This window comes from Stigmatopora argus, chromosome 13 (assembly GCF_051989625.1).
Source record: "Stigmatopora argus isolate UIUO_Sarg chromosome 13, RoL_Sarg_1.0, whole genome shotgun sequence".
NCBI lineage: Eukaryota > Metazoa > Chordata > Actinopteri > Syngnathiformes > Syngnathidae > Stigmatopora > Stigmatopora argus.
The window spans coordinates 13,208,701-13,231,973 of NC_135399.1; the positions used below are offsets into that span (position 1 = coordinate 13,208,701).

The 23,273-nt window shown below is 39.0% G+C and overlaps 4 protein-coding genes across 8 annotated transcripts in view; 3 read left to right on the forward strand and 1 right to left on the reverse strand.

Moving 5' to 3' along the window:
* The window catches only part of LOC144086742 (alsin-like), a 16,907-nt gene extending 14,121 nt beyond the window's left edge, over positions 1–2,786 (forward strand). For all 4 annotated transcript variants that reach the window (XM_077616811.1, XM_077616814.1, XM_077616813.1 and 1 more), the window contains 3 exons: positions 100–249; positions 370–466; positions 770–2,786. In XM_077616811.1, coding sequence (XP_077472937.1) covers positions 100–249; positions 370–466; positions 770–808 — 286 coding nt within the window. In that variant the 3' untranslated portion in view covers positions 809–2,786. The remainder of the gene's footprint in view (positions 1–99; positions 250–369; positions 467–769) is intronic.
* Positions 2,381–10,558, reverse strand: LOC144086748 (ras-related protein M-Ras). Its single transcript, XM_077616826.1, has 6 exons — positions 10,431–10,558; positions 7,346–7,540; positions 7,041–7,194; positions 6,502–6,601; positions 6,331–6,410; positions 2,381–5,684 (listed from the first exon to the last, which is right to left on the reverse strand). The coding sequence occupies exons 2-6, from the start codon at positions 7,536–7,538 to the stop codon at positions 5,588–5,590; spliced, it is 624 nt and encodes a 207-aa protein (XP_077472952.1). The 5' UTR covers positions 7,539–7,540; positions 10,431–10,558; the 3' UTR covers positions 2,381–5,587.
* Positions 6,002–15,085, forward strand: tmem177 (transmembrane protein 177). 2 transcript variants are annotated; one of them, XM_077616824.1, is made up of 5 exons: positions 6,002–6,401; positions 6,902–6,975; positions 7,058–7,198; positions 12,387–12,611; positions 13,809–15,085. In XM_077616824.1, the coding sequence occupies exons 4-5, from the start codon at positions 12,411–12,413 to the stop codon at positions 14,538–14,540; spliced, it is 933 nt and encodes a 310-aa protein (XP_077472950.1). In that variant the 5' UTR covers positions 6,002–6,401; positions 6,902–6,975; positions 7,058–7,198; positions 12,387–12,410; the 3' UTR covers positions 14,541–15,085. The 2 variants fall into 2 exon arrangements, with proteins under 2 accessions (XP_077472950.1, XP_077472949.1); XM_077616823.1 differs by lacking the exons at positions 6,002–6,401; positions 6,902–6,975; positions 7,058–7,198 and adding an exon at positions 12,015–12,188.
* A 1,093-nt stretch (positions 15,086–16,178) lies between these two features.
* The window catches only part of ptpn4a (protein tyrosine phosphatase non-receptor type 4a), a 39,481-nt gene continuing 32,386 nt past the window's right edge, over positions 16,179–23,273 (forward strand). Inside the window, exon 1 of the mRNA XM_077616816.1 lies at positions 16,179–16,701. The gene's annotated coding sequence lies outside the window, so the exon portion shown is untranslated. The remainder of the gene's footprint in view (positions 16,702–23,273) is intronic.

Below are 23,273 nucleotides of genomic sequence, written 5' to 3' on the forward strand. Positions count from 1 at the left end.
CCCTCGTAAATGTTACAAATATGTTGCCGCTTCAGTCTCCTCTTTTTAAACCGAACTTGACGCTCACTGCCACCTTTATGTCCCCGATTACTCTCACAGCACCACTTTCACTCCGTCAGACAAACTTCTGGTCCTCCAGAATACCTTTGAGGAATTGACCCAGGAAATAAAACCCACGCAAGATGGCGACTTCCTTTGGTGCATGGACGACCTGCTTCCTCTTTTCCTCTACGTCGTGTTGAGGGCGAGGTGCACACACACACAGACTATTAAATAATAGCCAATCATCACATTTCAGTGCAATTGACAGCAATAAAAGTGCAACCTATTTTGACTTGGAAATCAAATTAACTGTACTCTGTCATTTAGAATCAGGAACCTAGGAGCTGAAGTGAGTCTCATAGAAGACTTAATGGATCCCAACGTTCAGCACGGAGAGTTGGGACTGATGTTCACCACATTAAAGGTGAGGAGTCTCACTTTATCCTTTTCCCCTCCCCACAATGCTCAGTGCTTTATAGTGTTTGGGCGCCATCTTGTGTATTGTGCTGGCGAGGAAAATACTATATTTTATAATGTAGAAAACAGTATGTTATAAAATACAAAATGGATTAGCGGAATTTTCAGCACAGTAGCAACACTGCCATTTTAGTACACAGTGAATTGTGGCAGAGTAGTGTAATTACGCATTAATGAGCCGGTAGGCAAATCTTTATAAGTTTTCCATAGTCGTATGAAAATTTATTGTATGTTACCCCTGGTTTTTTAGGCCTGTTACATGCAGATCCAGCTGGAGTCAATGACATAGCACTGAGAAGGAGGGATCGAACCAGCGACAAGCTACTGGGCATAACTGCCATCTTGCATACAGAACCACTAACAAGTATGTTTCTACTATTCTCATTGGGTGTTTGTTCTCAACTCACAGTCACTTTTAGAACTAATAATCATCTGGACACAAGCGTCTCAGGGGAGAGTAAGTCTGTTTATTAGTGATGTTACATTCCTCATGGTGCGTTTTAACGAAAGGGAATACACAAAAACTATTACTACTGATGGTTTCCTTTTTGAAGAGAAAAAAGACAATGGAATGGTGCATCTTTTAGTAGTCAGTATTTTATTTCAGCATTTCACAGGTTGCAAACTAGGTTAGACAGTTCGATTCCAAGCCACAATATATTGACAAAATTCAATCTTGTTAGGGCTGGATGATTTTTTTTGCATTTCCAAAGTCCCTACTTTTCAGGAAATGTAAAAGAAATGCAGGGGTGTTTCACTAATTTATAATATTGTATCAAAGTTCACTTATTTCAGTAGCTTGATTGAAAAAGCAAAATTCATAAAGATTCATGATTTACATGTTTGTAGGCAATCTATATAATGAATGGTACTTTTTGAATTTGACTTGTTAAATGATTATCTCCAATCTTTACGTGTTGGTGAGTGAGCACAATATAAAACAATGAGTTTAAAAAGGGATGACACTTAAAACTCTTTAGTCATCTTTTAGAATTTAATTTATGCTGATTTTGCTGACTACTGGTTAAAAGCATTTCATGAGTTTTCTTTTTTTTTGGGCAGGGGATTGTATATTCACTGTCACTGGGCAAATGAACAAAATAAGCACTTTTTGATTCTCACTGTTATTATGCAAATGCATGTTTGTCTTTTGTTAGCAAGCTGTCAGGTGTATCAAGTATTTACGTGTCACAGTTGAATGTATGAGCATTGTACATGAAAATATAATCCTGTATTGAATGCTTATTTTTTTTAAGTTTTAACTTTAGGCACTTGGGTGTATTTAATCAATTTTAGAACACTGAACAAAACATTCCAGGCATCAGCACGGGTAATCTCAAGGACTTGAATGCACAATAATAAATGCACTGTAATGTATCAAACCTTTCACACTCACATATAAGATTTAGACAGTTTATCACACATTTCAAATGTGTTAAAATGACTGCGTCAGTCGGATAATTTTTACAATTTTTTTTCACTGGGTGTAACAAATAAGAAGAGAACAATCATTTGTCATGAGAAAAATTACAATCAAAAGTAATTATTTTTGAAAGAGCATACATATATAAAAAACAATGTACAATTTTTGTAATGTTGCTAAAATGCACTACCACTTTTAACATGTAAAATGTGTGGCTTTGTGCATGACACCTCAATTAAAGGAATCATGTGAGGTTATGTGTTTTAGTTTTGTGGGGGTTTTCCCCAATAAAACAAGAATTGAGGGTGTAATGCTGCATAAAATAGATTTCTTAACAGTAGTTTACATTTTGCTGAACAAGTAGTATGTATTAACAATTATTTGGAGATTAGATTAAATTAGAGAAGGAATTTTAAGACAACACAATAAATGAGTCAGTGGCGTCGAAATACTTTATTGTGATGGACCCTGAGGCTAGAATAAAAAGGCATCATTTGTGCCTCAACTAATTCCTCAGTCAGACCGACAACAAAAAGACATGCCCATTAAAACAAAATACACACAAAAAAAACATTTAGAACATAGCACAGTCAAAAAAAACGGGACTGGTTTCAGAGACATGAAAAGCCTCATTTGTCCATTTATTTTCATGTTTTAAAATATGCAATAGCAAAAAAAAGTGCTTGGTTTAGCTCACATAACATTCAGGGTTTAACAAAACTTGATTGATCCACTTTCGGCGTTCTGCATTTTGTTCTGGCCAAGCATTCATGAACAGCAGATTTTTTTTGTACCAGCTATAAACCAAAACTCGGGCTTTAGAAAAATAAAAGAAAAAATGGAACACCCAGTTGTTACTGTGCTTTAAGAAAGTTATCAGCACTTTGCCCTCTTTTATTTTGCAACAGTTCGAAAATGGATTAACTTTAACACAATTCAAAGAGAATTACATTTAGTATCTTTAAAATGAGTAAATCCAATGTAGTGTGCTTGTATGAGGCAGTACATTGATATGATAAAATTAGCATCCATAGTTGTGATTTTTTTTTAGCCTTCAAGAAACCAATGAAAACATTGTCACAAGACATGACTCAGTTTTTAAATATTGTCCAAAGATTTCTTTTTTAAAAAAAGAAGAAAATATAGAGAAAGCGTTTGTCATTATGAAGCATTTTGAGGACAAAAGTGAATTTAACATATCAAAATGAAAAAAAAGCACTGGGACTAGCTTCCCTTTAGTTTTCATCTTCTCAAAAGACTAACTATCATAGACTAGCATTACACAATTAAACAGCTGTAGATAGTTGATAAACTTATATTAGTACAAAGTTTTCAAGTGTATTGCATTTTTTTATTTTTTTTATTTTTTTATTTAGCTCATTGACAGCAATATGTGCACAATCCATTTGCATTCAAATACCTTAAATCTATTTAATCACTATTTGGCCAGAACTTGAGCAACTTAATTTAGGCTTCACAAATTCCACTTTAGCTGCGCATAGAGGCAATTAATGGTTATTTAGCACATACGATTAAAAATCAATAAAAAAGTTTCTTAGAAACACTGGTGTTTTTAATCATGGACGAATGTTGAGGTTAAAAAAAATGGGCCCCTTTAAAATAGTATCAAAGCAAGAAGCAGTTGTTCAGCATAACATTAGGGGGTAGCATTCATGCTGAAAACAAAACAGCAGTTGCTTAGCACAGCAAAAAAAATAATAATAAAAAAATGCTGAGCTAGAAATCGAGCTTAGCGTGACAGACATGCGTACAAAAATATCATAGCATTATGGTCTTGTTCCAAATTGCATTGACTCATAGATTTGATCTGCCAATGAAAATAGATTTGCAAAATCCTTTCACATGGCTACTAAGCCAAGGTCGGTCGGGTGATGTTATCTTCTTGATGCTGCCTTTTGTTGTTGCTTTTGTCCAGGTTTGGAACAGGCTGAGGTAACGTACATTGATAAATTATTGTATTTAAAAACAAACAAAGAAAAAACATACATTTCCATATCAATAATACAACATGGTATGAAACGATGCAACATTGTCATGAACACATTCAATTCTTTTTCGACTGACTTGTTTCCTTTTTTCTGCCTTTTCGGTCCCTTTAATGTCCAATGTTGATCCAGATCCTTCATTTATTTCGAGGTGACTATGAGTCCTTCATTTCCCCCCCCCCGCTAAGTCCACATTTGGTCGCACTCCCAGTCCTTGTGAATACAACAGGCCAGACAATACAGCTACAACACTAATACTTGTTTTTCTTCTTCTTCTGGTTATTGACATTCCAAACAATTTGGATCACTTCATCTGCCTTTTAGGAAAGTCCGACATCACGTTAAAAGTGCAAAAATGTTTTCCCTTGACAGGCAGAATTCATAGAGACAACAGGTTTCCTGATTTTTTTTTTAACAGTATAAGCCATTTCATAGATTATTAAATTGTACATTCCTATTGGGCCGTTCCATGAATGTCTCGCTTCAAAAACTCTAGTCGTATTTTGACGTTATATTGCCTCATGGATGTGTAGGCTTTTAAAAATCCCTTGTACTAACTAGTCGTCTCAGGGTTCTAATTTTTATGTGTGCTGTCCCTTCGCTGAGCGTGATTGGTCTTACAACATAAACCTGAATTCATTGGTTTGCAAAGCTCCCACAAAATAACAACTGACAAATTACATCACATTAGTTTGGCTTTTCAAACATCCACCATTAATTTTGACATCATTGCTTAAGTTCACCTTCAACATGGAAAAAAAAAAACACCTAAAAGGTAGATTGTGAAGTTTCTATTCTCAATAAAAACCACTGCGCAAGGAAGTTTTACTGTAAAAAGAGAACGGAAAAATGCTACCAAAATGAATAGTCACTCTTTTTTGGGTAATAAACTGGTTAATTAAATAATAAAAAATGGCACTAATTTTAAAAAAATGGATGATGATAAAGAAAGGAAACGTCAATTTTACAAAACAAAAGGTAGTAAACTAATCTGCTCTAATAGAAAAAATGATAAAGAAATAATATCCAAACATACATAAAAAAAAATAGTTACCACAATCATGTTGGCATTAAAAGCATCTTTTATGGACCATTTTATCTTGTTCTTCTTACAACCTCAAATTACTACTTAATTCTCATACCAAAATGTTTTCCCATCATTTCACATTTTACTTTCCCTTTTCTGAAAATATTCCCAATTGAGACGCTGGCATGAACACACACTTTACCAAAATTCTATTTACAATGATGACATTTAGGTTATCGGACACTAAATAGATGACTTTTTCCTGCCCTTCCGTCATTCCAAACAACATCCCAAAACAATCATTAGTTAACGTTTCACCTAATTCAGTCAATTCCCAGTGTGACGTCCATTCGGTGGATTTGCTTAGTAGAAGTAGTCTGTAAAACACAAACACACCTTTCCCTCTTTTTTTGTCCATGTCATTGTGGGTCATTTTCATTTTTCCCCCCCATTGTCTGCTGCGCTGTGCCGCTCTGGAGAATTTTTTTAAGATTCATTCATGAGAAAATGGAAGCAAAAAACCTTCCAGTTTTTTCCCTTTTTCTGTCCCGTTATTGGGGAGCTCCCTGACAACCAAGTGTATTTGGGAATGATATGGGAGGATTAAGAAGGTCACAATATGACACAGCGGAATCTGTGAGAAGCCGTGGAACGTTCCGCCCTCCATTTCATCTTCTTCTTCTTCTGGTTTCGTTCGGGGACTTGTTGCCTGAAAGGGAACCCGACACTGACTTAATGAGGTAAGAAAGTCCAAGTCAAAATTGCTTGTGTGTCAAGTTAGTTGTGGATTTATTAGCAGGTTCAGTATAATTTTACATTGATATAGGTGCATTAGAAAATGCATGGCTAAGTATTTAGTACCCTGATTCAAATGTTAGGATTTTGCACAATGGAAAAAAAATATGAAAATTGATGCATTAAGAATTTCAAGTCAACCAATTTCATTTGAATTTCAAAATTTGACGCAAACTCCCAAAAAAGTTAATGTCTTAAACCCAGACTTTTAAGTAAACTGCACTCCAGTTCAATATTTTGAACTCAACATTTTACATAAACTGGACTTCCGTTATGTAGGTTGAATAATTTGAGTTATGTCTACATAAATCTTATGTTAGCATGAAAAATAGTAAATATTATTATTGTTTTTTTTTTTTTACAGAGCAGATCAACTTCACACATCTGAGCAGGGGCACATGATTTACTGAATCCTTATTTGGATCAAAGCCTTTTGTGACAAACTTCTGACAAAATTCTTTGAAATCAGGTAAGACAAGTTTTGGCCTTCTATTGCAAACACAGAAAATGGGAAACAATACGTGAGTTGTGCTTTGGTGAATTAACGACAAAAAACTAACCTTATAACACGGACCAGCTCGTGGAAGGCCTTGTCTACATTCATTGGAGGATCCTTGGCGCTGGTTTCGATGTACGTTATCTAAACAAAACAGGCACATTTATTCAATTCATTCATTTTATTCAAATATTGTATGTGTTGCATATGTGTATTTTTTGTAGGCCTTGCTTACATTATGTTTTGCAGCCATTTCTTGGCCCTGGTCGGTAGTGATCTTTCTCAAATGAACTAAGTCCACTTTGTTTGCCACCAGCACCATAGGAAACGACTCCCTATGGGGTTGAAACACAAATGCAGTAAATACAGGCGATCAGCCAATTTTATATTAGAAAGATCTCTGGCTTTAATTCAACAGCCATTACTTGGTAGTAGAAAGGATGTGAACTTGAGTGTAACCTAGTATGAACAAACAGGGAACTTTTGGGTTTCACTTCCTCTTTCCTTCCATGTCAAAGTCTGTTTTAGAGGTGACTGTTGGTCCGTTACTAATGGATTTTGAAAGAAATAACTTTTTGTTCCAACGGGCGTTGCCCTTTAAATTTAAAGCTGAACTTCTCCCATGCATGTTATAGAGAACAACTTCAACCACAAGCAAATGTTGTCTCGGTCTTGCCGAGTTCCACCCACGGCCAAGTCTTAGTCTCTGGTAAGAATATCTGACTAAAAGATGAAACGGAACTCCAAGCTTTGAGTTTTGGCATCTTGTCTAACCTGTCTTTGACCCGTAGTATCAACTGATGAAAGCGGTCGACATGTTCAAAGCTGGCCTTGTCCGTCACCGAGAAGACGATGAGGAACCCGTCCCCCGTCCTCATGTACTGCTCCCTCATGGCGCTGAACTCCTCCTGACCGGCAGTGTCCAGCACTGGGTGGGCGCACACACAAAGTACACACAGTCACACACCGTCACACACGTGATTAATCATAGTCGAGGAACATTTTTACCCAAGAAATCCATTGGCTTCTTATTACCACAGTCTTACAATTTTTCCAATGATACCCACTTCCCCACTCACCGTCCAGTATGGCCCATTGTCCGTCAATCTCGGTGTGTTTGAGGTACGAGTCCTCAATGGTAGGATCGTAGTCGGGCACAAAAATCTTCTGGAAAAACTGAATGGTGAGCGCGCTCTTGCCGACGCCGCCGTCTCCCACCACCACCAGCTTGTATGTTGGCAGGTTGTCGCTTGGCACCGCGCTGGTCGCCATGGCTACCGGGTGGAACAGAAAAGACTTGACTGTAAAGGCCTGCCGTGTCGAGACTGACTCTTTTGTCGACGGCAATAGGCGTCTAATCTGTTTTGTCTTGGTGAGACTGACTGGCAGGGAATACATCGGACGATTTACTGCTTTCAATGATACTGAAGGGGTTAATGCCATTACTACTACTAATAGGGCTACTTTACTTCACCTTAGAAAGCAAGGGGGAGGCACTACACTGCAACATTGCATTAGCTAGCACTGAGTATTTTCTGTGGCTGCAGCAGAGCTTTCAATGGCAACCCTCAAAGAGCCATTACTGTAAATGCAGACCTTGTTTTTTTGCTAGGTTGCATAGCGGCGATTTCATTGTGATGAAAGCTAGCCTTAAAAAAAGATATTTTCCTCATTGTTAGAAAGCCAAAGCCTAAATTTCAGAAAACAAAACAAAACAGGCTAACCCCAGATTGTATTTGTTTTGCATGCTATAGTCATGCACTAACACTTGTAGCAATGGTGGCATATGTGCCGTCCGATAGACCCATATGGCCACTATCAATCTGCCAAAATGACAGAGGAGCTTCGTTTTGCGTCATTCCACTGGGCTATTACAGTAGATCTCACACTCTTCCAGTAAGCATGAGAAGTGGGAGGCGAGCCTAGAGATGAAATGCGGGAGTAAAAGAATGTGATGTAATGGCACACAAAGACATGATATGGCAGAGCTCATAAGTTTTGTGCTTTTTCAAGTAACAGATTTCAGATTTGGGGAGTAGTGGGAAGTGCTCCAAATTGGCTGATTTTACAGAAGACTATCAAATAGACCTGTCACAATGTGTAAAAATTCATAGCTGTGAACAAAAATATTGAGCGGAACAATCTCGTAAATACATCCTAATTTGGCATTTCAATGCTGTGTGCCCACAAAGCGTCGTATGCTGCCTCTTAGAAAGCTTACGGGTAACCGGGAAGCAGCAGCTGTCAGCTGGCGACCGGCCATCTTATCCAAGCCTGCACAATGGAGGGAAAGGAAGATGCTTCCTTCCTTTCCAAAGCCTACCAGTCACTGTGAGCTGTAGATGGAGAATTTAAGGGCCAAAGCCCTCTATGAGTCAGTTATGGATTTTTTTTTATGGATGCTTGTATAAAGTACACAACAATGGGTTTACAAAATAATGCTTGGGATCGTTTCGTACAATTGGGAAAATGAACAAAAAACAAAACTTGTCCTTGATGACGCCAGTGTATTCAAAACTAGTGATTATAGTCGACCTTTCACCCAATTTTAGCAAATTTTCAAGTGAAACTGGATGACAAATATAATTGTTTAACCCGTTTTACAGTTTTTAAGTATATTACTTGCCCTGTGATTGATTGGCCACTGATCCAGGGTGTCCGCTGCCTGTGGCCTGGAATCAGCTGGGATAGGCTCCAGCACCCCCCACGAGCCTAATGAGGATAAAGCGGTTCGGAAAAAAAGAGATGAGAGATGAGAAGTCTATTACTACAAAATAAGCTTGTTACAAATGCTATTTAATTCAACAGTAACTGTGTTTGTGATGCTATTTTATTTTAAAACTATGTTAATTCCAATTTTAGTGTAGTACCACCAAATGGAAGCTGGAATTCTAATTAGGTGGTTGATGGAAAAACATGATGTCCAATTTATTCGTGAACCGGATTGCAAGTAAAGCGTTTCCTTGAACCGGTCACCAATCAGACACATTATTACCATCTCAGTTCCGAAAACAATATCAGTGGACACTGAAACCAAAATTCCATTGAATGCCTCAGTTAGAAAAATACAAAACTACAGTCTCTGGTATGCCCGGCATGTGATGTGAATGTTTGCAAAATATTTTTGCCTAACACTAGAAAGAAAATGCCCATTGCATTGAAGACTGTTGTTCTATGCAGGGAATTAGTAATAACAAAATATATTTCTCAGACTAGAGAAATATGTCCCAATTCTTGAATTCTAATGCAACGTTAACTAGTTAGTTTACAAAAATTCCCCACAGCATGCCTTATACAGAGTGAACGAACCCCCATTCATTCACACACATTTGATTCCTCAAATAACCTTATGTACCTAGAAATTCCAACTCAAAATCTTAAACTGTGAAACAGATGTGACAAACACTGGGCAAACTAGAGATCCAGACTGGAAAATATTGCCATTTTTTCAGCTACAGCATCTCAATCTTGACCTTCATCATCGTAAGCAGAGTAGTGTGTGCAGACTGTTGCTTCTGAATGATCTCATCCTATGATTAAACACAACAAGAATCTGTGTCCTCTGCACAGAGGTTTGCAGTCTATTCAAAGGCTTGATGATGTGCATGTGGAGGGGGTGTGTGAGGATTCCTTAACTCATTGCCTGCCATTAACAAGGATAGACACCCCATTTCATTTCAACTGGAAACACCGGCCGTGAATGCTCTTCTCTAGTCCAAATGGATTAGACGTCTAGCGCCGTCAATGGCAGCCAATGAGTTAAAAGACGGGGTAAAATGAGCAGCGGTTTTCCCACTGATGGCCGTGACAGATTCAAGGCCCCGTACTGTGTCGTTTTTTTTCTTCTTCTTTTTTTTACCGTATGGAAAAACCAAACAGCAGCCGCCCAAGAACACATTTGTTCTCAATAAGTTTTTCAGCAAAAATCGCGATTTCCGCCAAAGGTGCAAATTTGAAAGGGGGATGGAAACGTGCCGCAACCATCACTACACAGTCATTAATCGAATACTAGTTACGAACACATCACGTTAGTAGCGGTTTATACCACAAGTAGTACGGGAATTGAACTCAGCATACTAGTCAGAATGTGGTACCATTCCAAGACAATTGGCGAAAAGTGACATATCCCAGCCTTTTTACGTCTTTGGCAGCACGGACACTTACCGATCGATGCTCCCCCAATATTAAGGCGAATAATTAAAAAAAAGAAAACAAGCTTAAGGCGCCATAATTGTCATTTTTCAGTCCGTTCTGGCTCTACGCCGTAGTCGGGCTTCCCACATCTGCGGAACAATACGTCGAGTAGCTCATCTTTGTATTGCAACAGCTGACGCTATTAATAGAGTAGCCCAAAAGGGGTGGATGTCTCTTTTTCTGCACTTAAGATAATGTCCACCACTATTTTTCTAACTCTCTATAGTATACCCACGCACAATGACCATGAAAACATGAAGTCGACTTCATTCCAACATCGGTTTTTCAAGTTAAATGTGTAAAAATCCCACCCAGCTGTGGACAAAACCCCTATGCTGAAATGGACTGCTCCCCAAGTCTTTAAAGGGCTATAGTACGGTCAAAAGAAAACCGGAGACGAAAGAATGTGGTGGTTTAGAGAGGATTTTTTAATGTTATTTTTTTCCTCAAGACACTTATTCAACTCTTTATATTCACTAAGCTACTTAAGCTCTCTTTTTGCAACTCAATTTAAAAAAATCCTCAATTAGGTGAAATAGTATGGGGTCTTTTTTATATTGTAGTTTATGATACATGTATGCTGGTAATTGTTTCATAGACCTAAACTATGGGTTCAGGATGGTTGTACAGAAAATGTCCTCTAGTCCTATTGCAAAACTACTCGTTTATTTTCAGTGCACGCAGCTATAAAACTACTTCAAAGTACAGACATGTCCAGAAAATAGTTTAATTAACCTATCTATTAGCCTTTCCATGCTGTGGGCTATTTGTAACACATTCAAGTATGAATTGCATGAACATTGCACCAGCATCAAAATATTAAATGAAAGAATGTCATTATGAAGTTCTATCTAAATATCTCGAATTGGCTTAATCTCATCAAAGTACACATTTCTTCTTATTTTTTTTAATTTATTCATCATTCGAAAGGTATTATAGATGATAATTACCTCTATTGGGTATGCTAATACATAATACCACATGACTGTTTTATCTCTCAGGCCCACTCGTTCTCTACACATCATCTTGCCTGTTTCCATGGAGACAGCATGAAAGGAGGTTTTTTTTCCCACGAAGATCACAATATCTTATCTCAATATATGTGCAAACACACACGTATACATGCAACTGCTAATCCCAAATGTGACGATATTTGAAAATCCACAAAATGGTCCTTTACTCATTGGATGCTTTTGATGGTACAAGATGTCCAATTCATTTGAACTGGTAACTAGCTGTCGATGATCATGTTTCAAATCTACGGAGAGATCAATTCATATTGGCTGGGAAATCTGGCAACGATCATTCGCTGTCAGTCCAGTAAATAAAATAATATAAAATAAAATAAAGATGTCTATTGCTGTTAACAGTTTAAATGCTGATTTGGGGCGCAATATATATTTTTGCATTATTATTTTTATTTTTGTTTGTCACGTAATAACAAAACTTAAAATCTATGAAATATATTAACCACAAAAAAGGCGAGAACGCTTGAACGACACAATACTATATTGCTTGCTGTCGTAAAACTGTCGCGGCACGGAATACGGCAGCGATGTCGATTTACGACCAGGTCTCTCCTCTTCGTGGTTGTCATGTAACATCCATGCTCAGCTGTCCTTCAAAGAAATGATACAAGGAACATGATAGTTTTAAGGTGCCTCTAAACTATAAATGCAATCTTTTTTTTTAAAGCCTGGTGTTTAATTTCCACGCAGCCGAAACCACGTAAGTATGATAGCAGCTTGGCTTTGTTTTAACTTATTTCGTATTTGTAGATATGCCAAAACAATAGTCATGAAGTGTATTTTAACTCAGGGTGAAGACGCGCTTGGGCAGAATTAGCTTTGTTTAAATGTTGACATCCTTTAAATGACTAAACAGGGATGTTTGACTACTGCTAAGACGTGTCTTTTGTCTTCACAGAATCTGACGTGAACCGACATCGACATGGCGTCCAGGTTTCTCAAGTATTCAGTGCTTCTTCAGAAGTACAGAACTCCTCTGCTCTTAGCAAGTTGTGGTGGCGTCTTTGCAGCCAACATGTTCTACCACGTCTTCCCTGATATGTCATACCGCCATCTCTACCAAGCTTGGCACAAAGGAGAACCAGTGACGCTATCTGACAAGCTAGAAGGACTTTTTCAGCAGGTATACTTCTTATTGTTATTATTATTTTTAAATATATTGATCTTTTTGTATTAGCAATGGTTAGAACATTTAATTGGAAGCTCTTCCACTGGATGGCAGAAGCTACAATTAACATATCTATTTGGTAAATAGGCAACATTTTTTTTGCATGTGTTCTAATATATAATAACTAATAATTTGGCTCCATAAATTGAACTTGTGATACCGTGAAACAGAGTTTGATTCAACTCTTAGTACTACTAAGCGAATCAACTCCCCCCCCCCCCCATTTTACCCTGTCTTTTTGCATTATGCAGTTTATTGAACACTTTTTGTCTTTCTTTATTAGCATAGACATGGTTAAAATAATTAAAAGGTAACAAGTTAACATAAGGAGCCCTTAAGTATTACTGTAACTGTCCACTTTTCTGGATTGTAATGAAAAATTCCATTTCTTATCTTTGCTACAATTTACTTGACATTTTAGGTTTATCTGTATATGACCATAACAGATAACATTAATGGTTAAAGGTTTTATCTAGGTCTCAATTTTTTTAATTAAAAAAAATGTAATCTTACTTGCTGGTTGTAGACTTTTTGCAGCCACAGTAACTCTTTCCTTATAGGATGCTCCAAACGTTCTCAATAGGGTTAAGGTCAGTATATGATAGTGCCCAATGGCACTATGCTTAGCAGCAGCTGCAACTTCAATGGTATCGTTGTAGCACGGGATTGTGAAAGAATTATTATACTGTGGAAGGCGTGGTTCTTCTTTTTATAGAGTGACAGGAAATAGCCAGCTAGAAACTGTACACATTTTCAAGAGGTCACTTTGACATCGTCAATCACTCTAACTGGTGAGATGGTAGGACTGTATAGCGGTTGTCCACATATTTAATGTTGAATGAAATATTTTACAAATGATACCTTTTAAAATTTACAAATGTATCTTCATTTTAATACAGATAAGTTCCCGGCCACGAAAATTTGACAATATATATCAAACGTTGCCGCCCACTTTTCCGTCAGTACATTAACCTTCTAATATTATGCTTTGAGCATCATGGGAATTCTTTAAAAAATATATATAAATCGTTTCTTGCAACATGAGATCATAATCCAACGCAAGAAATGTAAATAATTGCATTACAAAAGAGCCTCCGGTACAATAAACGTCATTGACATTCCATTTAAACAGTTGCGTTGTTTCATTTGTAGGTGCTGAAAGACTACAGTGTGGTCTCGTCCAATAGCTTCTCTGCCTTCGCCTCCTTTGGGTTCCACCCAGTCAGTGCTGGCGTCCCTTGGCTCCCCGCGGGGGCTCAAATAGGCATCCCGGCGAACTTTAACAGCACGGCTGACGACCACGGCGGTATCACCAACAGGAATGTTTTCATCAATGGTAAAACGGTGGAATGGGACAGCGAAACAGGGGCGGCGCTCAAGGACTCATTGGTGTTTCCCATCCGAGCCCAGAAATTCGCCATAGCGCGAGAGGTGGCCCGTTTACAGTCAGGGGCGCCCATCCTAAGTGCTGCAGTTGCTCCATTTTGCCTGGGAGGGGTTTGGGTGTACAGCGTGGTTCTGAAGCAGGTGTTCAACCTTCACGGCGGACCCGCTTTACTCCGCGGCGTCGTGAACTTGGCGGCGCTTGGACTCGGCGCCGTGTCTTACTTGCTGGCCTCTGACGCCGCCGTCCAGTGGTCCGATTACAGGTCGGACCGGCGGGCTGCCCAGGTGTCCCGCGACTACGCTGAGGGCGGGGTGGAGTTTTACGACAAGATTCTGTCCAGGAACAAGACACTTCGCACGCTCATGGGACAGAAAGGAGAGGAGATGTACGCACCCAGTGGGAACTTGTTTCCCGCTAACATCCTTCAGCTGAAGCACACGCCGTACACCTCCAGGAGGAATGGAATAATCACTCTCATGAAAAAGGATAAGATTTAAGTTTAACATCAAACATTGCTTTGAATGTTTTTTACTCATTGGTGGCGGTAAATGTCAAGACTGTTTTGTCTGACAGAGGCTACCCCTCATGTTTTTGCGATGTGGGAGGAAGCTAGAGTACCCAGACAATACCCCCACAAGCCCGGAGAGAACATGTCAATTTGCAAGGGAAGTCGGGACCTGGGATCGAACCCTCAAGCTCACCATGCGGATTAGAAAACAATGTAAATGAATATAATAGAATTAATTAAGATCACATTTGCCATCGAGGATGCACAAAGATTGCAGGGATTTTTTTTAAGTTAATATTGCTAAATGATTAATTGAGATCAAATCAAAATAGTAATTTCATTTAATAAGTTTGTGTTTCATCTATTAATCATGGACCAAAAAATACCCAAAGACAATGTAACCCGTGACAAAGATGACTTAAGCCAATGTTATATTTATTCCCAGTGCAAATTTGTCATTTCTCATGTGACATTTCCGAGTATTTGATGCCCCACACCCCTCAGAGAAATACAACCTTGACTTGGAAAAAAAGACACATTTGCATGTCTGGCTAATTTGTTGAGCGATAATAATCTTAATATCCAGCTCTGTGGGACCTTGCTACTCATCAAGCCACACTCCCCGAGGTCACGTCTGCATATTAACGAGGTTCCGATATGCGTTTTAATTACATTTCTACTCAGATACCCCAAGGATTGAGCTAAAATAGTAGCTTGGAAGGAATAATATTTCAAAATACAGTAGACTATGCAGTGGAAATTCAGTGTTTTAAGTGTAGAATTACAATTTTTATTACCTTTGGAAGTTATGTATTTGGCTCTGATTCGTTTGAAGATAACTACAGAACAAACAAGGAGTGTTTGTAAACACTTTTTTTATAACATCAGAAAGAAGAGGTGATTACATTTTGGGGTCACAGATGGCAGAAACGTAATTTTGTGATAACTGATTTGATTTCATTCAAATGTGTAGACTGTAGATGACTGGATAAGAGTTGAAGGTCGTAGAGGTCAGACCTATGGTGAGGCTTTGAATTTGGCTGCTTAGGTTGAAATATGCTCACTGGGGGCTCCTGTAGTAAACAAGTCTGTCTGTCACTTCATAACTGGAGTTCAGTCAATCATGTGTGAGTTACTTTGGGATGTTTCTATGAGCAACAGTCCACACACTGTCTCATCTCTTCCACTACTTCACTGTGTCTTTGAAAGGAGCAACACAAAGGCCCATTGTCTTCCTCTAGCGCACTGACTGCCATTACATTGTTCTCCACACGAGGCCGCTAGAGTCCACATTAGAACGCAACGTACCTTGTACAAAAAACATGAATTACACGGCTGCTCCGTCTCAAAAGGTTGAATGAACACGCTTTGCATTTTCATTTATTGACAAATACAATGTTAACAGTCCTAATGAAACTAAAACAAGAAGAGGACTTAATTCTTTTGCTAACTACCACAGCACATACCCAAAGTAAATAGAAAAAAAATGTGCGTTGACCATGTAATAGCTTGGCCTATTGAGCAACATCCGGGTCCCGGGAGGAGTTCCACGCGTGCCTTGATTTACCTGGGTGCGCTCCATAAGTAGCAGCGTGCCTCCCGCTTTTGTTGCCCCGCCTCCGCGCGCCCCATTTGCGCCATTACGTCGTCGCCACCGCCGCTGCTGTGTCGCTCCGACGAGCAGCAGCTGTGACAACCACGAGCAAGCGCACAAAGTCCGTCACGCAAAATTCAGGCGTTTACTTGAATTATCATCAAATCGTTTTAAAAAAAAATAGTTTTCTTTCATTTTTTTCTCATGCGATCGTTTTCTCAGCCTGGAATGACCGAAAGCAACTGCGTTTAGCCAATGCTTACTGCGGGGGTTCCCGTTTGGTGGATTATCATCCGTGGCTGCCCAGGCAGTGGTGGCATGGTCGCGGCCGGTGGAGGGCCCTCTTTGCCGGATGGATGTGCGTGACTGCGAGCAGCCGTGAAGACCCCGACCCGATCCGACTGTCTGTAGTAATCATGCCCAAGTCACGTCGGCAGCCGCGGGCGAACTCCTCTTGAATGTTCGGGCTTCGTCGCCCCACCGAGAAAGAGCATTTCCTCACACGGCGAACGATTTATTCCTTGAAAACTGGACGCCACCGGAGCAGTTGATGACGGTAAGATTGATGAAAAAGATTATTCAACTTTATAAACAATCAACATTTTCCCCCTTCTACAGCCATCTGACGTTAGCAATTTTAGCCGACTAGCTTGACGCTGTCACTTTGCTCCAAGTTGCTTCACGCCGCTAGATCAATCCTAACAAACGCAGATCCAGTTCGGCCAAAAACATCCAGCCATCATTTTGCTCATTATTATAATATATCCAATATATAAGTGCGTGCTTATAGTCAAGACCAATAATGTTTAGCTCGCTTGTTTGCTAACGCTGCTCTCCCCATTCAATACTACATTGCAGTTAGTTGTTAGAGAAATCCAAAACCTCCAAATGATCACTAATTCGCACTGTTGCATCATATTGATTGCCTTTTATTAATAAATCCATGCATCGGCCTTCCGTATGTCAACATAAATGCCCCCCTTCGTTAATGGCTCATTCATTGTAACGTTACAAGTGTACAATAAGCCCCTTCAATGACAGCCCGGTCGCTGTTGAATGGAGTCGGTTGTATGCCTTTAAATATGGCGCACATGGATTTGCTGAAAAGGGGCAAAAGATGCAATTAATAAGACCTAAATATGGATTTATCCTCATTCCCCAAACTACAATATGGCGATGGCGAAGCGTGGCAATTAAACGTTGCATTTCCCACCCCCCATTTGGGCGAATCCTGGCGTTTCTTCTCGCTCGTCGCCTTCTTGACGACATTAATCGCGCTTAACCGTTGTTAATCGAACAGTGGTGCGATGTTTCTGTAATGCCAGTCAGTCAAGCCTGCATGCAATTGAGGCGTCCTCCTTTTTCTCGATGACGTAATCCTCCACCATCCGTGCCACATCTTTTGGGTCGCAGTCGCCCCTCTGCTGCCTGCTGCAGCTGATATCATAATCGTATCATATCAGCTTCTGTGCGCTTGTGCATACTTAGCCTATTTCCCTTTTTTTGCTTTAAGAAAACCTCTTGATTTTGGCCAGGATGATCCTTCTCTAGATGGAGGATGGATTATTGATGATTCCTACCTGGGATGTGTCTTTCAAGTATTCATTAACACCAAACACAATGTGATTTGGGGACCATTTGAGATCAGTGAGAGGCATCGCTTATTAATTTACAATAAATCCACGATCCACTGAATAAACCTTATGTTGGTGTTAGACGTCCAATTCATTTTGATTGCTGGAAGGACCTTAGCATCATCAAAATGGATCGGGCATCTAGTGCTGTCAACAGCACTGAAAGAGGCAGCCAGTCTTGTCAGTTTAAATGGATTGGACAACCATTGTAGGCAGGCCTAATAAGATATCACACTCCTGGAATGGGAAAAAAAGTCTGGAAAAAACAATATTGTTAATACTAATTAGCAATTAATAGAAAAATGACAATTTAAGGCTGTACGGTTAACAGAATGTTCGTAGTATATAAAGCAATAAATTATTCATTCATTCATTCATTCATTTTTCCCTACCGCTTATTCCCAAACGGGTCGTGAGGGGCGCAGGAGCCTATTCCATCCAACTATAGGCACCAGACATGGGACACCCTGAACTCCACATAGGTAGGTCGGGATCTGGGATCGAACCCTCGATCTCAGAACTGTGAGGCTGGCGGGCTAACCACTCAAAACCACACAAAGGTGTGGTTTTTGTGAAGTGGCTGATACCACACAGCCCTCCATCGAAATATGTATCGGCTCCAAAAAAATGGTTTCAAAACAATACGACATCAAAACTAGTGAAAATGTGCGTGACAATATGCAATCTGAGTAAAACGTCTGCTCTGATTCTGCCTGAATACATTAAATATCAGAAATCTGAGTGGCACGTGGAACCAAGTGCTCATGTAAAGACAGGCACCAATCAAAAATGCACCTTATGTTGTTTAATATTTACATAATATCTTAATAAAAAGCTGCTCTAGTCTCTTAATTATTCAGTAGAGATTCTTCATCGTATCTGTTAAAATACAATGAAAAAAATCTATTAAAAAATATTGGCATGACAGTCGTGATCACACATTGATAAACAACTGTTATGATAATTGAGTCATCATTTAGTAACATCTGTTTGTTTGTGGTTTTGCCAAAATTTGTGTTTGTACATCATTATTACAACAACTCTTGTCCCCACGGAGTTACAAAAGACGTCTTCACGCATGCCCTCCATTTAGACTGGGACCCCCGCAGTGTCGCAATGGTTGGTTAACCCCATTTTAGAGCAACGAGCCACCCTCATACTGCCAAACGAGTGACGATTTGCACACACTGTAATGTGAGATTACATACCTGCTTTCTCACAGATTCTGCTGCCTCGCATGCTTAGCGTGACCCAGATGCTTCAGATTAGATTTCCTGCCGTGATGCCCCAGTCTTGCTGTCACAGCAAACATGACCTTGTCATGAGAAATGTCCATGGAGACATCGATGATGATTGCGCCTTAATTCTTTCGCTGGCATTGACGGTGATAAATTTAAAATCTGTCCAAACTGCAAGGCCTGACAGTAAATGATCATTGTGTATTTCATTCGTGTGTGGAACTTGCTTAGTTTTAAATTTAGACAATGCTTTCTTTCAATTAAACTCTTGATAATGAATAATCAGGTTTTGAATGATTCACCTCTGTTGACACAGTTTCACCATCACTGTTCGGATCACAAATTGCTACCTTTTTAGGAAAAAAATGGAATTTAAGGTTGTCTACGGAATGTGCCGTTTTAGATGAAGTGGTGTTTACCTTTAAGAGCCAATCATTTATTTAAATGGAAGCAGGCTGCCTTTGATCGACGCTGTCCACTGGTGAAAGCCTTGTCAAAGAACAGGCTGTTCATGTTTAACCAAGTGGACCAGCTGTCTGTCCATCCAACTGGAACCCATTGGAAAGATTGCGCTGCAGACTGGAGTTTGGAGATTTTGGTTTGCAAAGTTTACCGAGAGTCCGTCTTTAAATGGAAGACATCAATGGTACTGAAACATAAGTTACTACCAAGAGAGTCAGTTGGTCTGCGGACAATCTTCCTGTTGGTCTTTTAAAGAGGCCACACTATTCAAATTGTATTTGAACTGACACAACAAAATTGGCCTGTCGCTTAAATGTCCCATTGATTTACTTCATTTTTCCCCCCTTCCTGTAAATGGATATAATGTCTGCTTGAATAAAAAAGACGTCATAAGGCTGCATAGATTGCGTCATTTCAGTGAGGTTTACCATCTTCTGTTGGATAGATTAAAAAGCCAGTAAATCTTGGGCGTTTATATTTGGCTTGGATCTTTTTTCAGAGAACTTGATATAAATGCATTTTTTCCCCCTCGGAGATTATATTAAGGCTGTAAACTCTTAGGTAGCAGAATCTCTGTAAAATTCCACCTAGAGTATATAATCCTGAGGAAAGGTTCTTAAACTGCACGTTAAAATCGGAACTGATTATGTATGGAGAACTCTCGCTGGTGACCGCATTGTGACCACATAAAACAATAATAAAATAAATAATTATTGGAGCTTTGCTTAAAATCCTGTAAAATAAACATTTGAGCTCCATATGTTTCTTGGCTATGTTCAAGTTTTGACCTCAAAAGGTCCGCTACAATGTAGTAAACTCCTTTAACGTGTCAGAAATTCAGGTATTTTTGCATTTTCATTAGCCTCTTTTTCAAACTTATACATTTAGACGGACTTTATTCTCATCCAGCTGTAAACAAGTGTATGTGAAATGACATTTTGAAGCATTTGGCTGAGTACAAGTTGACTGTCATGTTTGCACTAGTGGCCATATGCTAAGTTCCTTGCTGTCAGAAATCTGACACTTTCAGTAGAAGGTCCCAATAAACATCCTGTTGCAATGTTTTCATCCACAATCGTCTCACATGCTCACTTTTGAATCACAATGTATTACCATATAACACTTCTCAAATTATTTGACATTTTATCTAAAAAAATCCATTGAGGACAATAGACGGAAATGAGTTAAATGTCTGTAGAGAAGCATTCCATAGGGTTTTCCATAAGATTGCTTTTACTGGAATGTAAGATAGCTTTCGATTCTCAAGATCAACCCCCACATGAAAACACCAAGTATGTAAGTACATTTGGCTTCCAATTTTTTTCAAGAGTTATGCTCCAGGACTAGTTTTGACTTGTCCTCTGCCATTTTTGTCCTACATCAACATTTAGGAACACAGAATTTCATCTCCATCGAGGCATAACAAATGTAAAGTTATTGTCTCAAAAGAAATCTTACTCTGATGACCTTTAACTTGTTTCGTGTGCAAGCCGAGCTTAGTGTGTTAGTTTTTTTTGCCTTTTTGAAACAGCTGTTAAACTAGTGGTCGGAATACCGTAAGGTCAAAGCTCACAGTTGCTTCTGTACTCTGACACTTTGCTTTGTCCGTCTTTTGGTGTTCACTTGATTCAGTCACGTTAAAGATAGATGGGGAGAGTTTTCGCTATCTAGCTTACTACCTACATTTGGTTGGGATAGGCTCCAGCACCCCTGCAACCCTTGAGTTTCAGCTGCACAGAAAATGAATGAATGTTAAGCAATTCTTGTACTTTTTAATAGGATTTCCCCTCACTGCATGGTATTAACAGGTTGGTCACTGCTGAATATTCGTGATCATGTCAGTTTTCGTTATTCTTGTTTCCAGTGTTCCCTGTCTAATTTTGAAAACAGAGAGACTGCAAAGTGTGTGCTTGACAAATCATAAAGGAGCAGAACCAATCTCATTTCTATTAAATGTGTACCCAGTTCTGTACTTTCAATTTGCAATTGCGTCTTGGCCCTAACCATACCCTTGACACGAGTATTTCTGGAACATCTAACACTGTAAATGCATTCTTACTTGGCACTGTGTGGAAGGAAGCGTAAACAATTATGTTTCTAACTTTAACACGGAAACAAAGAGTTTGTTGTTAGTGTTTGTGTCAGATTTTTAAATTTCGATTGCACAAGGTTTTTTGGCACCGGTGTACAGATATTCAGTTACAAAGTGGCACTTTGATCACAGAGCAATAATAATTCACATCTTGTAGATGCCAAGGACACCATACCATATTATTTCAATTCAAACACAGAACTAGAGGGCAGGAGGTAATGTTTGATTGTTTTTTGCTTAGATCAATCGGAAAAATCAGCCGTGACGTATTTAATCCAAACTTGGTTGAGATCCAAATTGACTATAGATGACCAAGTACCTAACAGTATGATACTGAAGGAAGCACTGGCCTTGTAGCTGCTGAAGTTAGATGTACAATTAGCAAAATACTTCATTAATGCCCCATTTGAATAATTTACTTTTGCCCTTAATCAAGAAAATCCACTCCTCTCAGAATTTTGGACCCATTTCGTCATTCTTGTAACAACAGCAAATACAAAAATGTAATCTGCGATTGCGTCCACGTGCACATTAAAATTTGGACAGTGCCTGGAGCTTATAGCTAAGAATTTTTCTGGCTCATATTCCTTCACATTTCATCTGTTTGTTGGACTGAGTGTAGGTCAGCCTTGTGTTTGGAGCTGTTCACAGTGGGAAATAAAATGTTTGTGTCATTCAGGATGTAGTTGTAATGTGTGTGTGTGTGTTGGATGAGTGTGTGTGCATGTAAAGGAAAGATGGGAAAGAGGGAATAACGACCTGAAGGGGAATCGGGCAGCCTCACTGTGGGGATGGCTGGCTATCAGGCCGTGAGGCAGCAAGGAGGGATAATAACAGAAGCTGTTACATTCTTGTGGTTTCTCTGATTTCAGCGTGAGGTGGGGGGTGGAGGGTTCGTCTTTGGCTGACTCACAGCGCCTGTCCGCCACAGTAGCAGGCAGAAAGCCGCTAAGAAAGAGGACAATGCGTTACAGCTCTTGGACTCTTTTTATACAGGACACATCATCAGGCCAGGCCAGGTCTTTGCATATTTTTGCGCCACTTCAGAGTTGGCCTAGCAGCTGATTAACAGTGGTTAACTGACTTATAATTCTTCTTTATAGTTTTGTAGGTCATGTTTGTTCCTCAGGGTGATTAAGGGACATATTCAGATGTTGCTGTTGGAGAATGTTCTTTATTGGAATGTTGGAGTACAGTTGGAGTAGTTTTTTTTGGGGGGGGGGGACGGTGAACAGGAGAATCATTTCTTGTATGTTTCATCGATATTAAACAGAAATGTAATTCCCTTAAACAGTAAAAGTATACCTTTTTTAAATGAATTGGACATGTCATTTTCAATGATATGGAATGAGTTGGATATTATGACATTTAAATAGTGTATCAGTTTTTATTGATTATCACTTGTACTCATTTTGTTTTGCTAACATTTTTTTATTCATAAATATGTATGGACATCACATACTTAATCCTGTATGATTTTGAATTAACCAACATTAAAAATATTTCATTTAGGGTCAATGTTTTGTCTTTGCTGCTTTTCTGGAGTATTTATTTTGTTGCCATGGTATCATGTCCATATCTGTGTTTCTGTACAGTTTATTTTATATACGTGTAGTACAAAATTCATTACATTGGTATTATGAAATCACTCGGAAGGTTGCACAATTCATTTCTTTCAGTGGCTGATTTTTAATGGTGTACT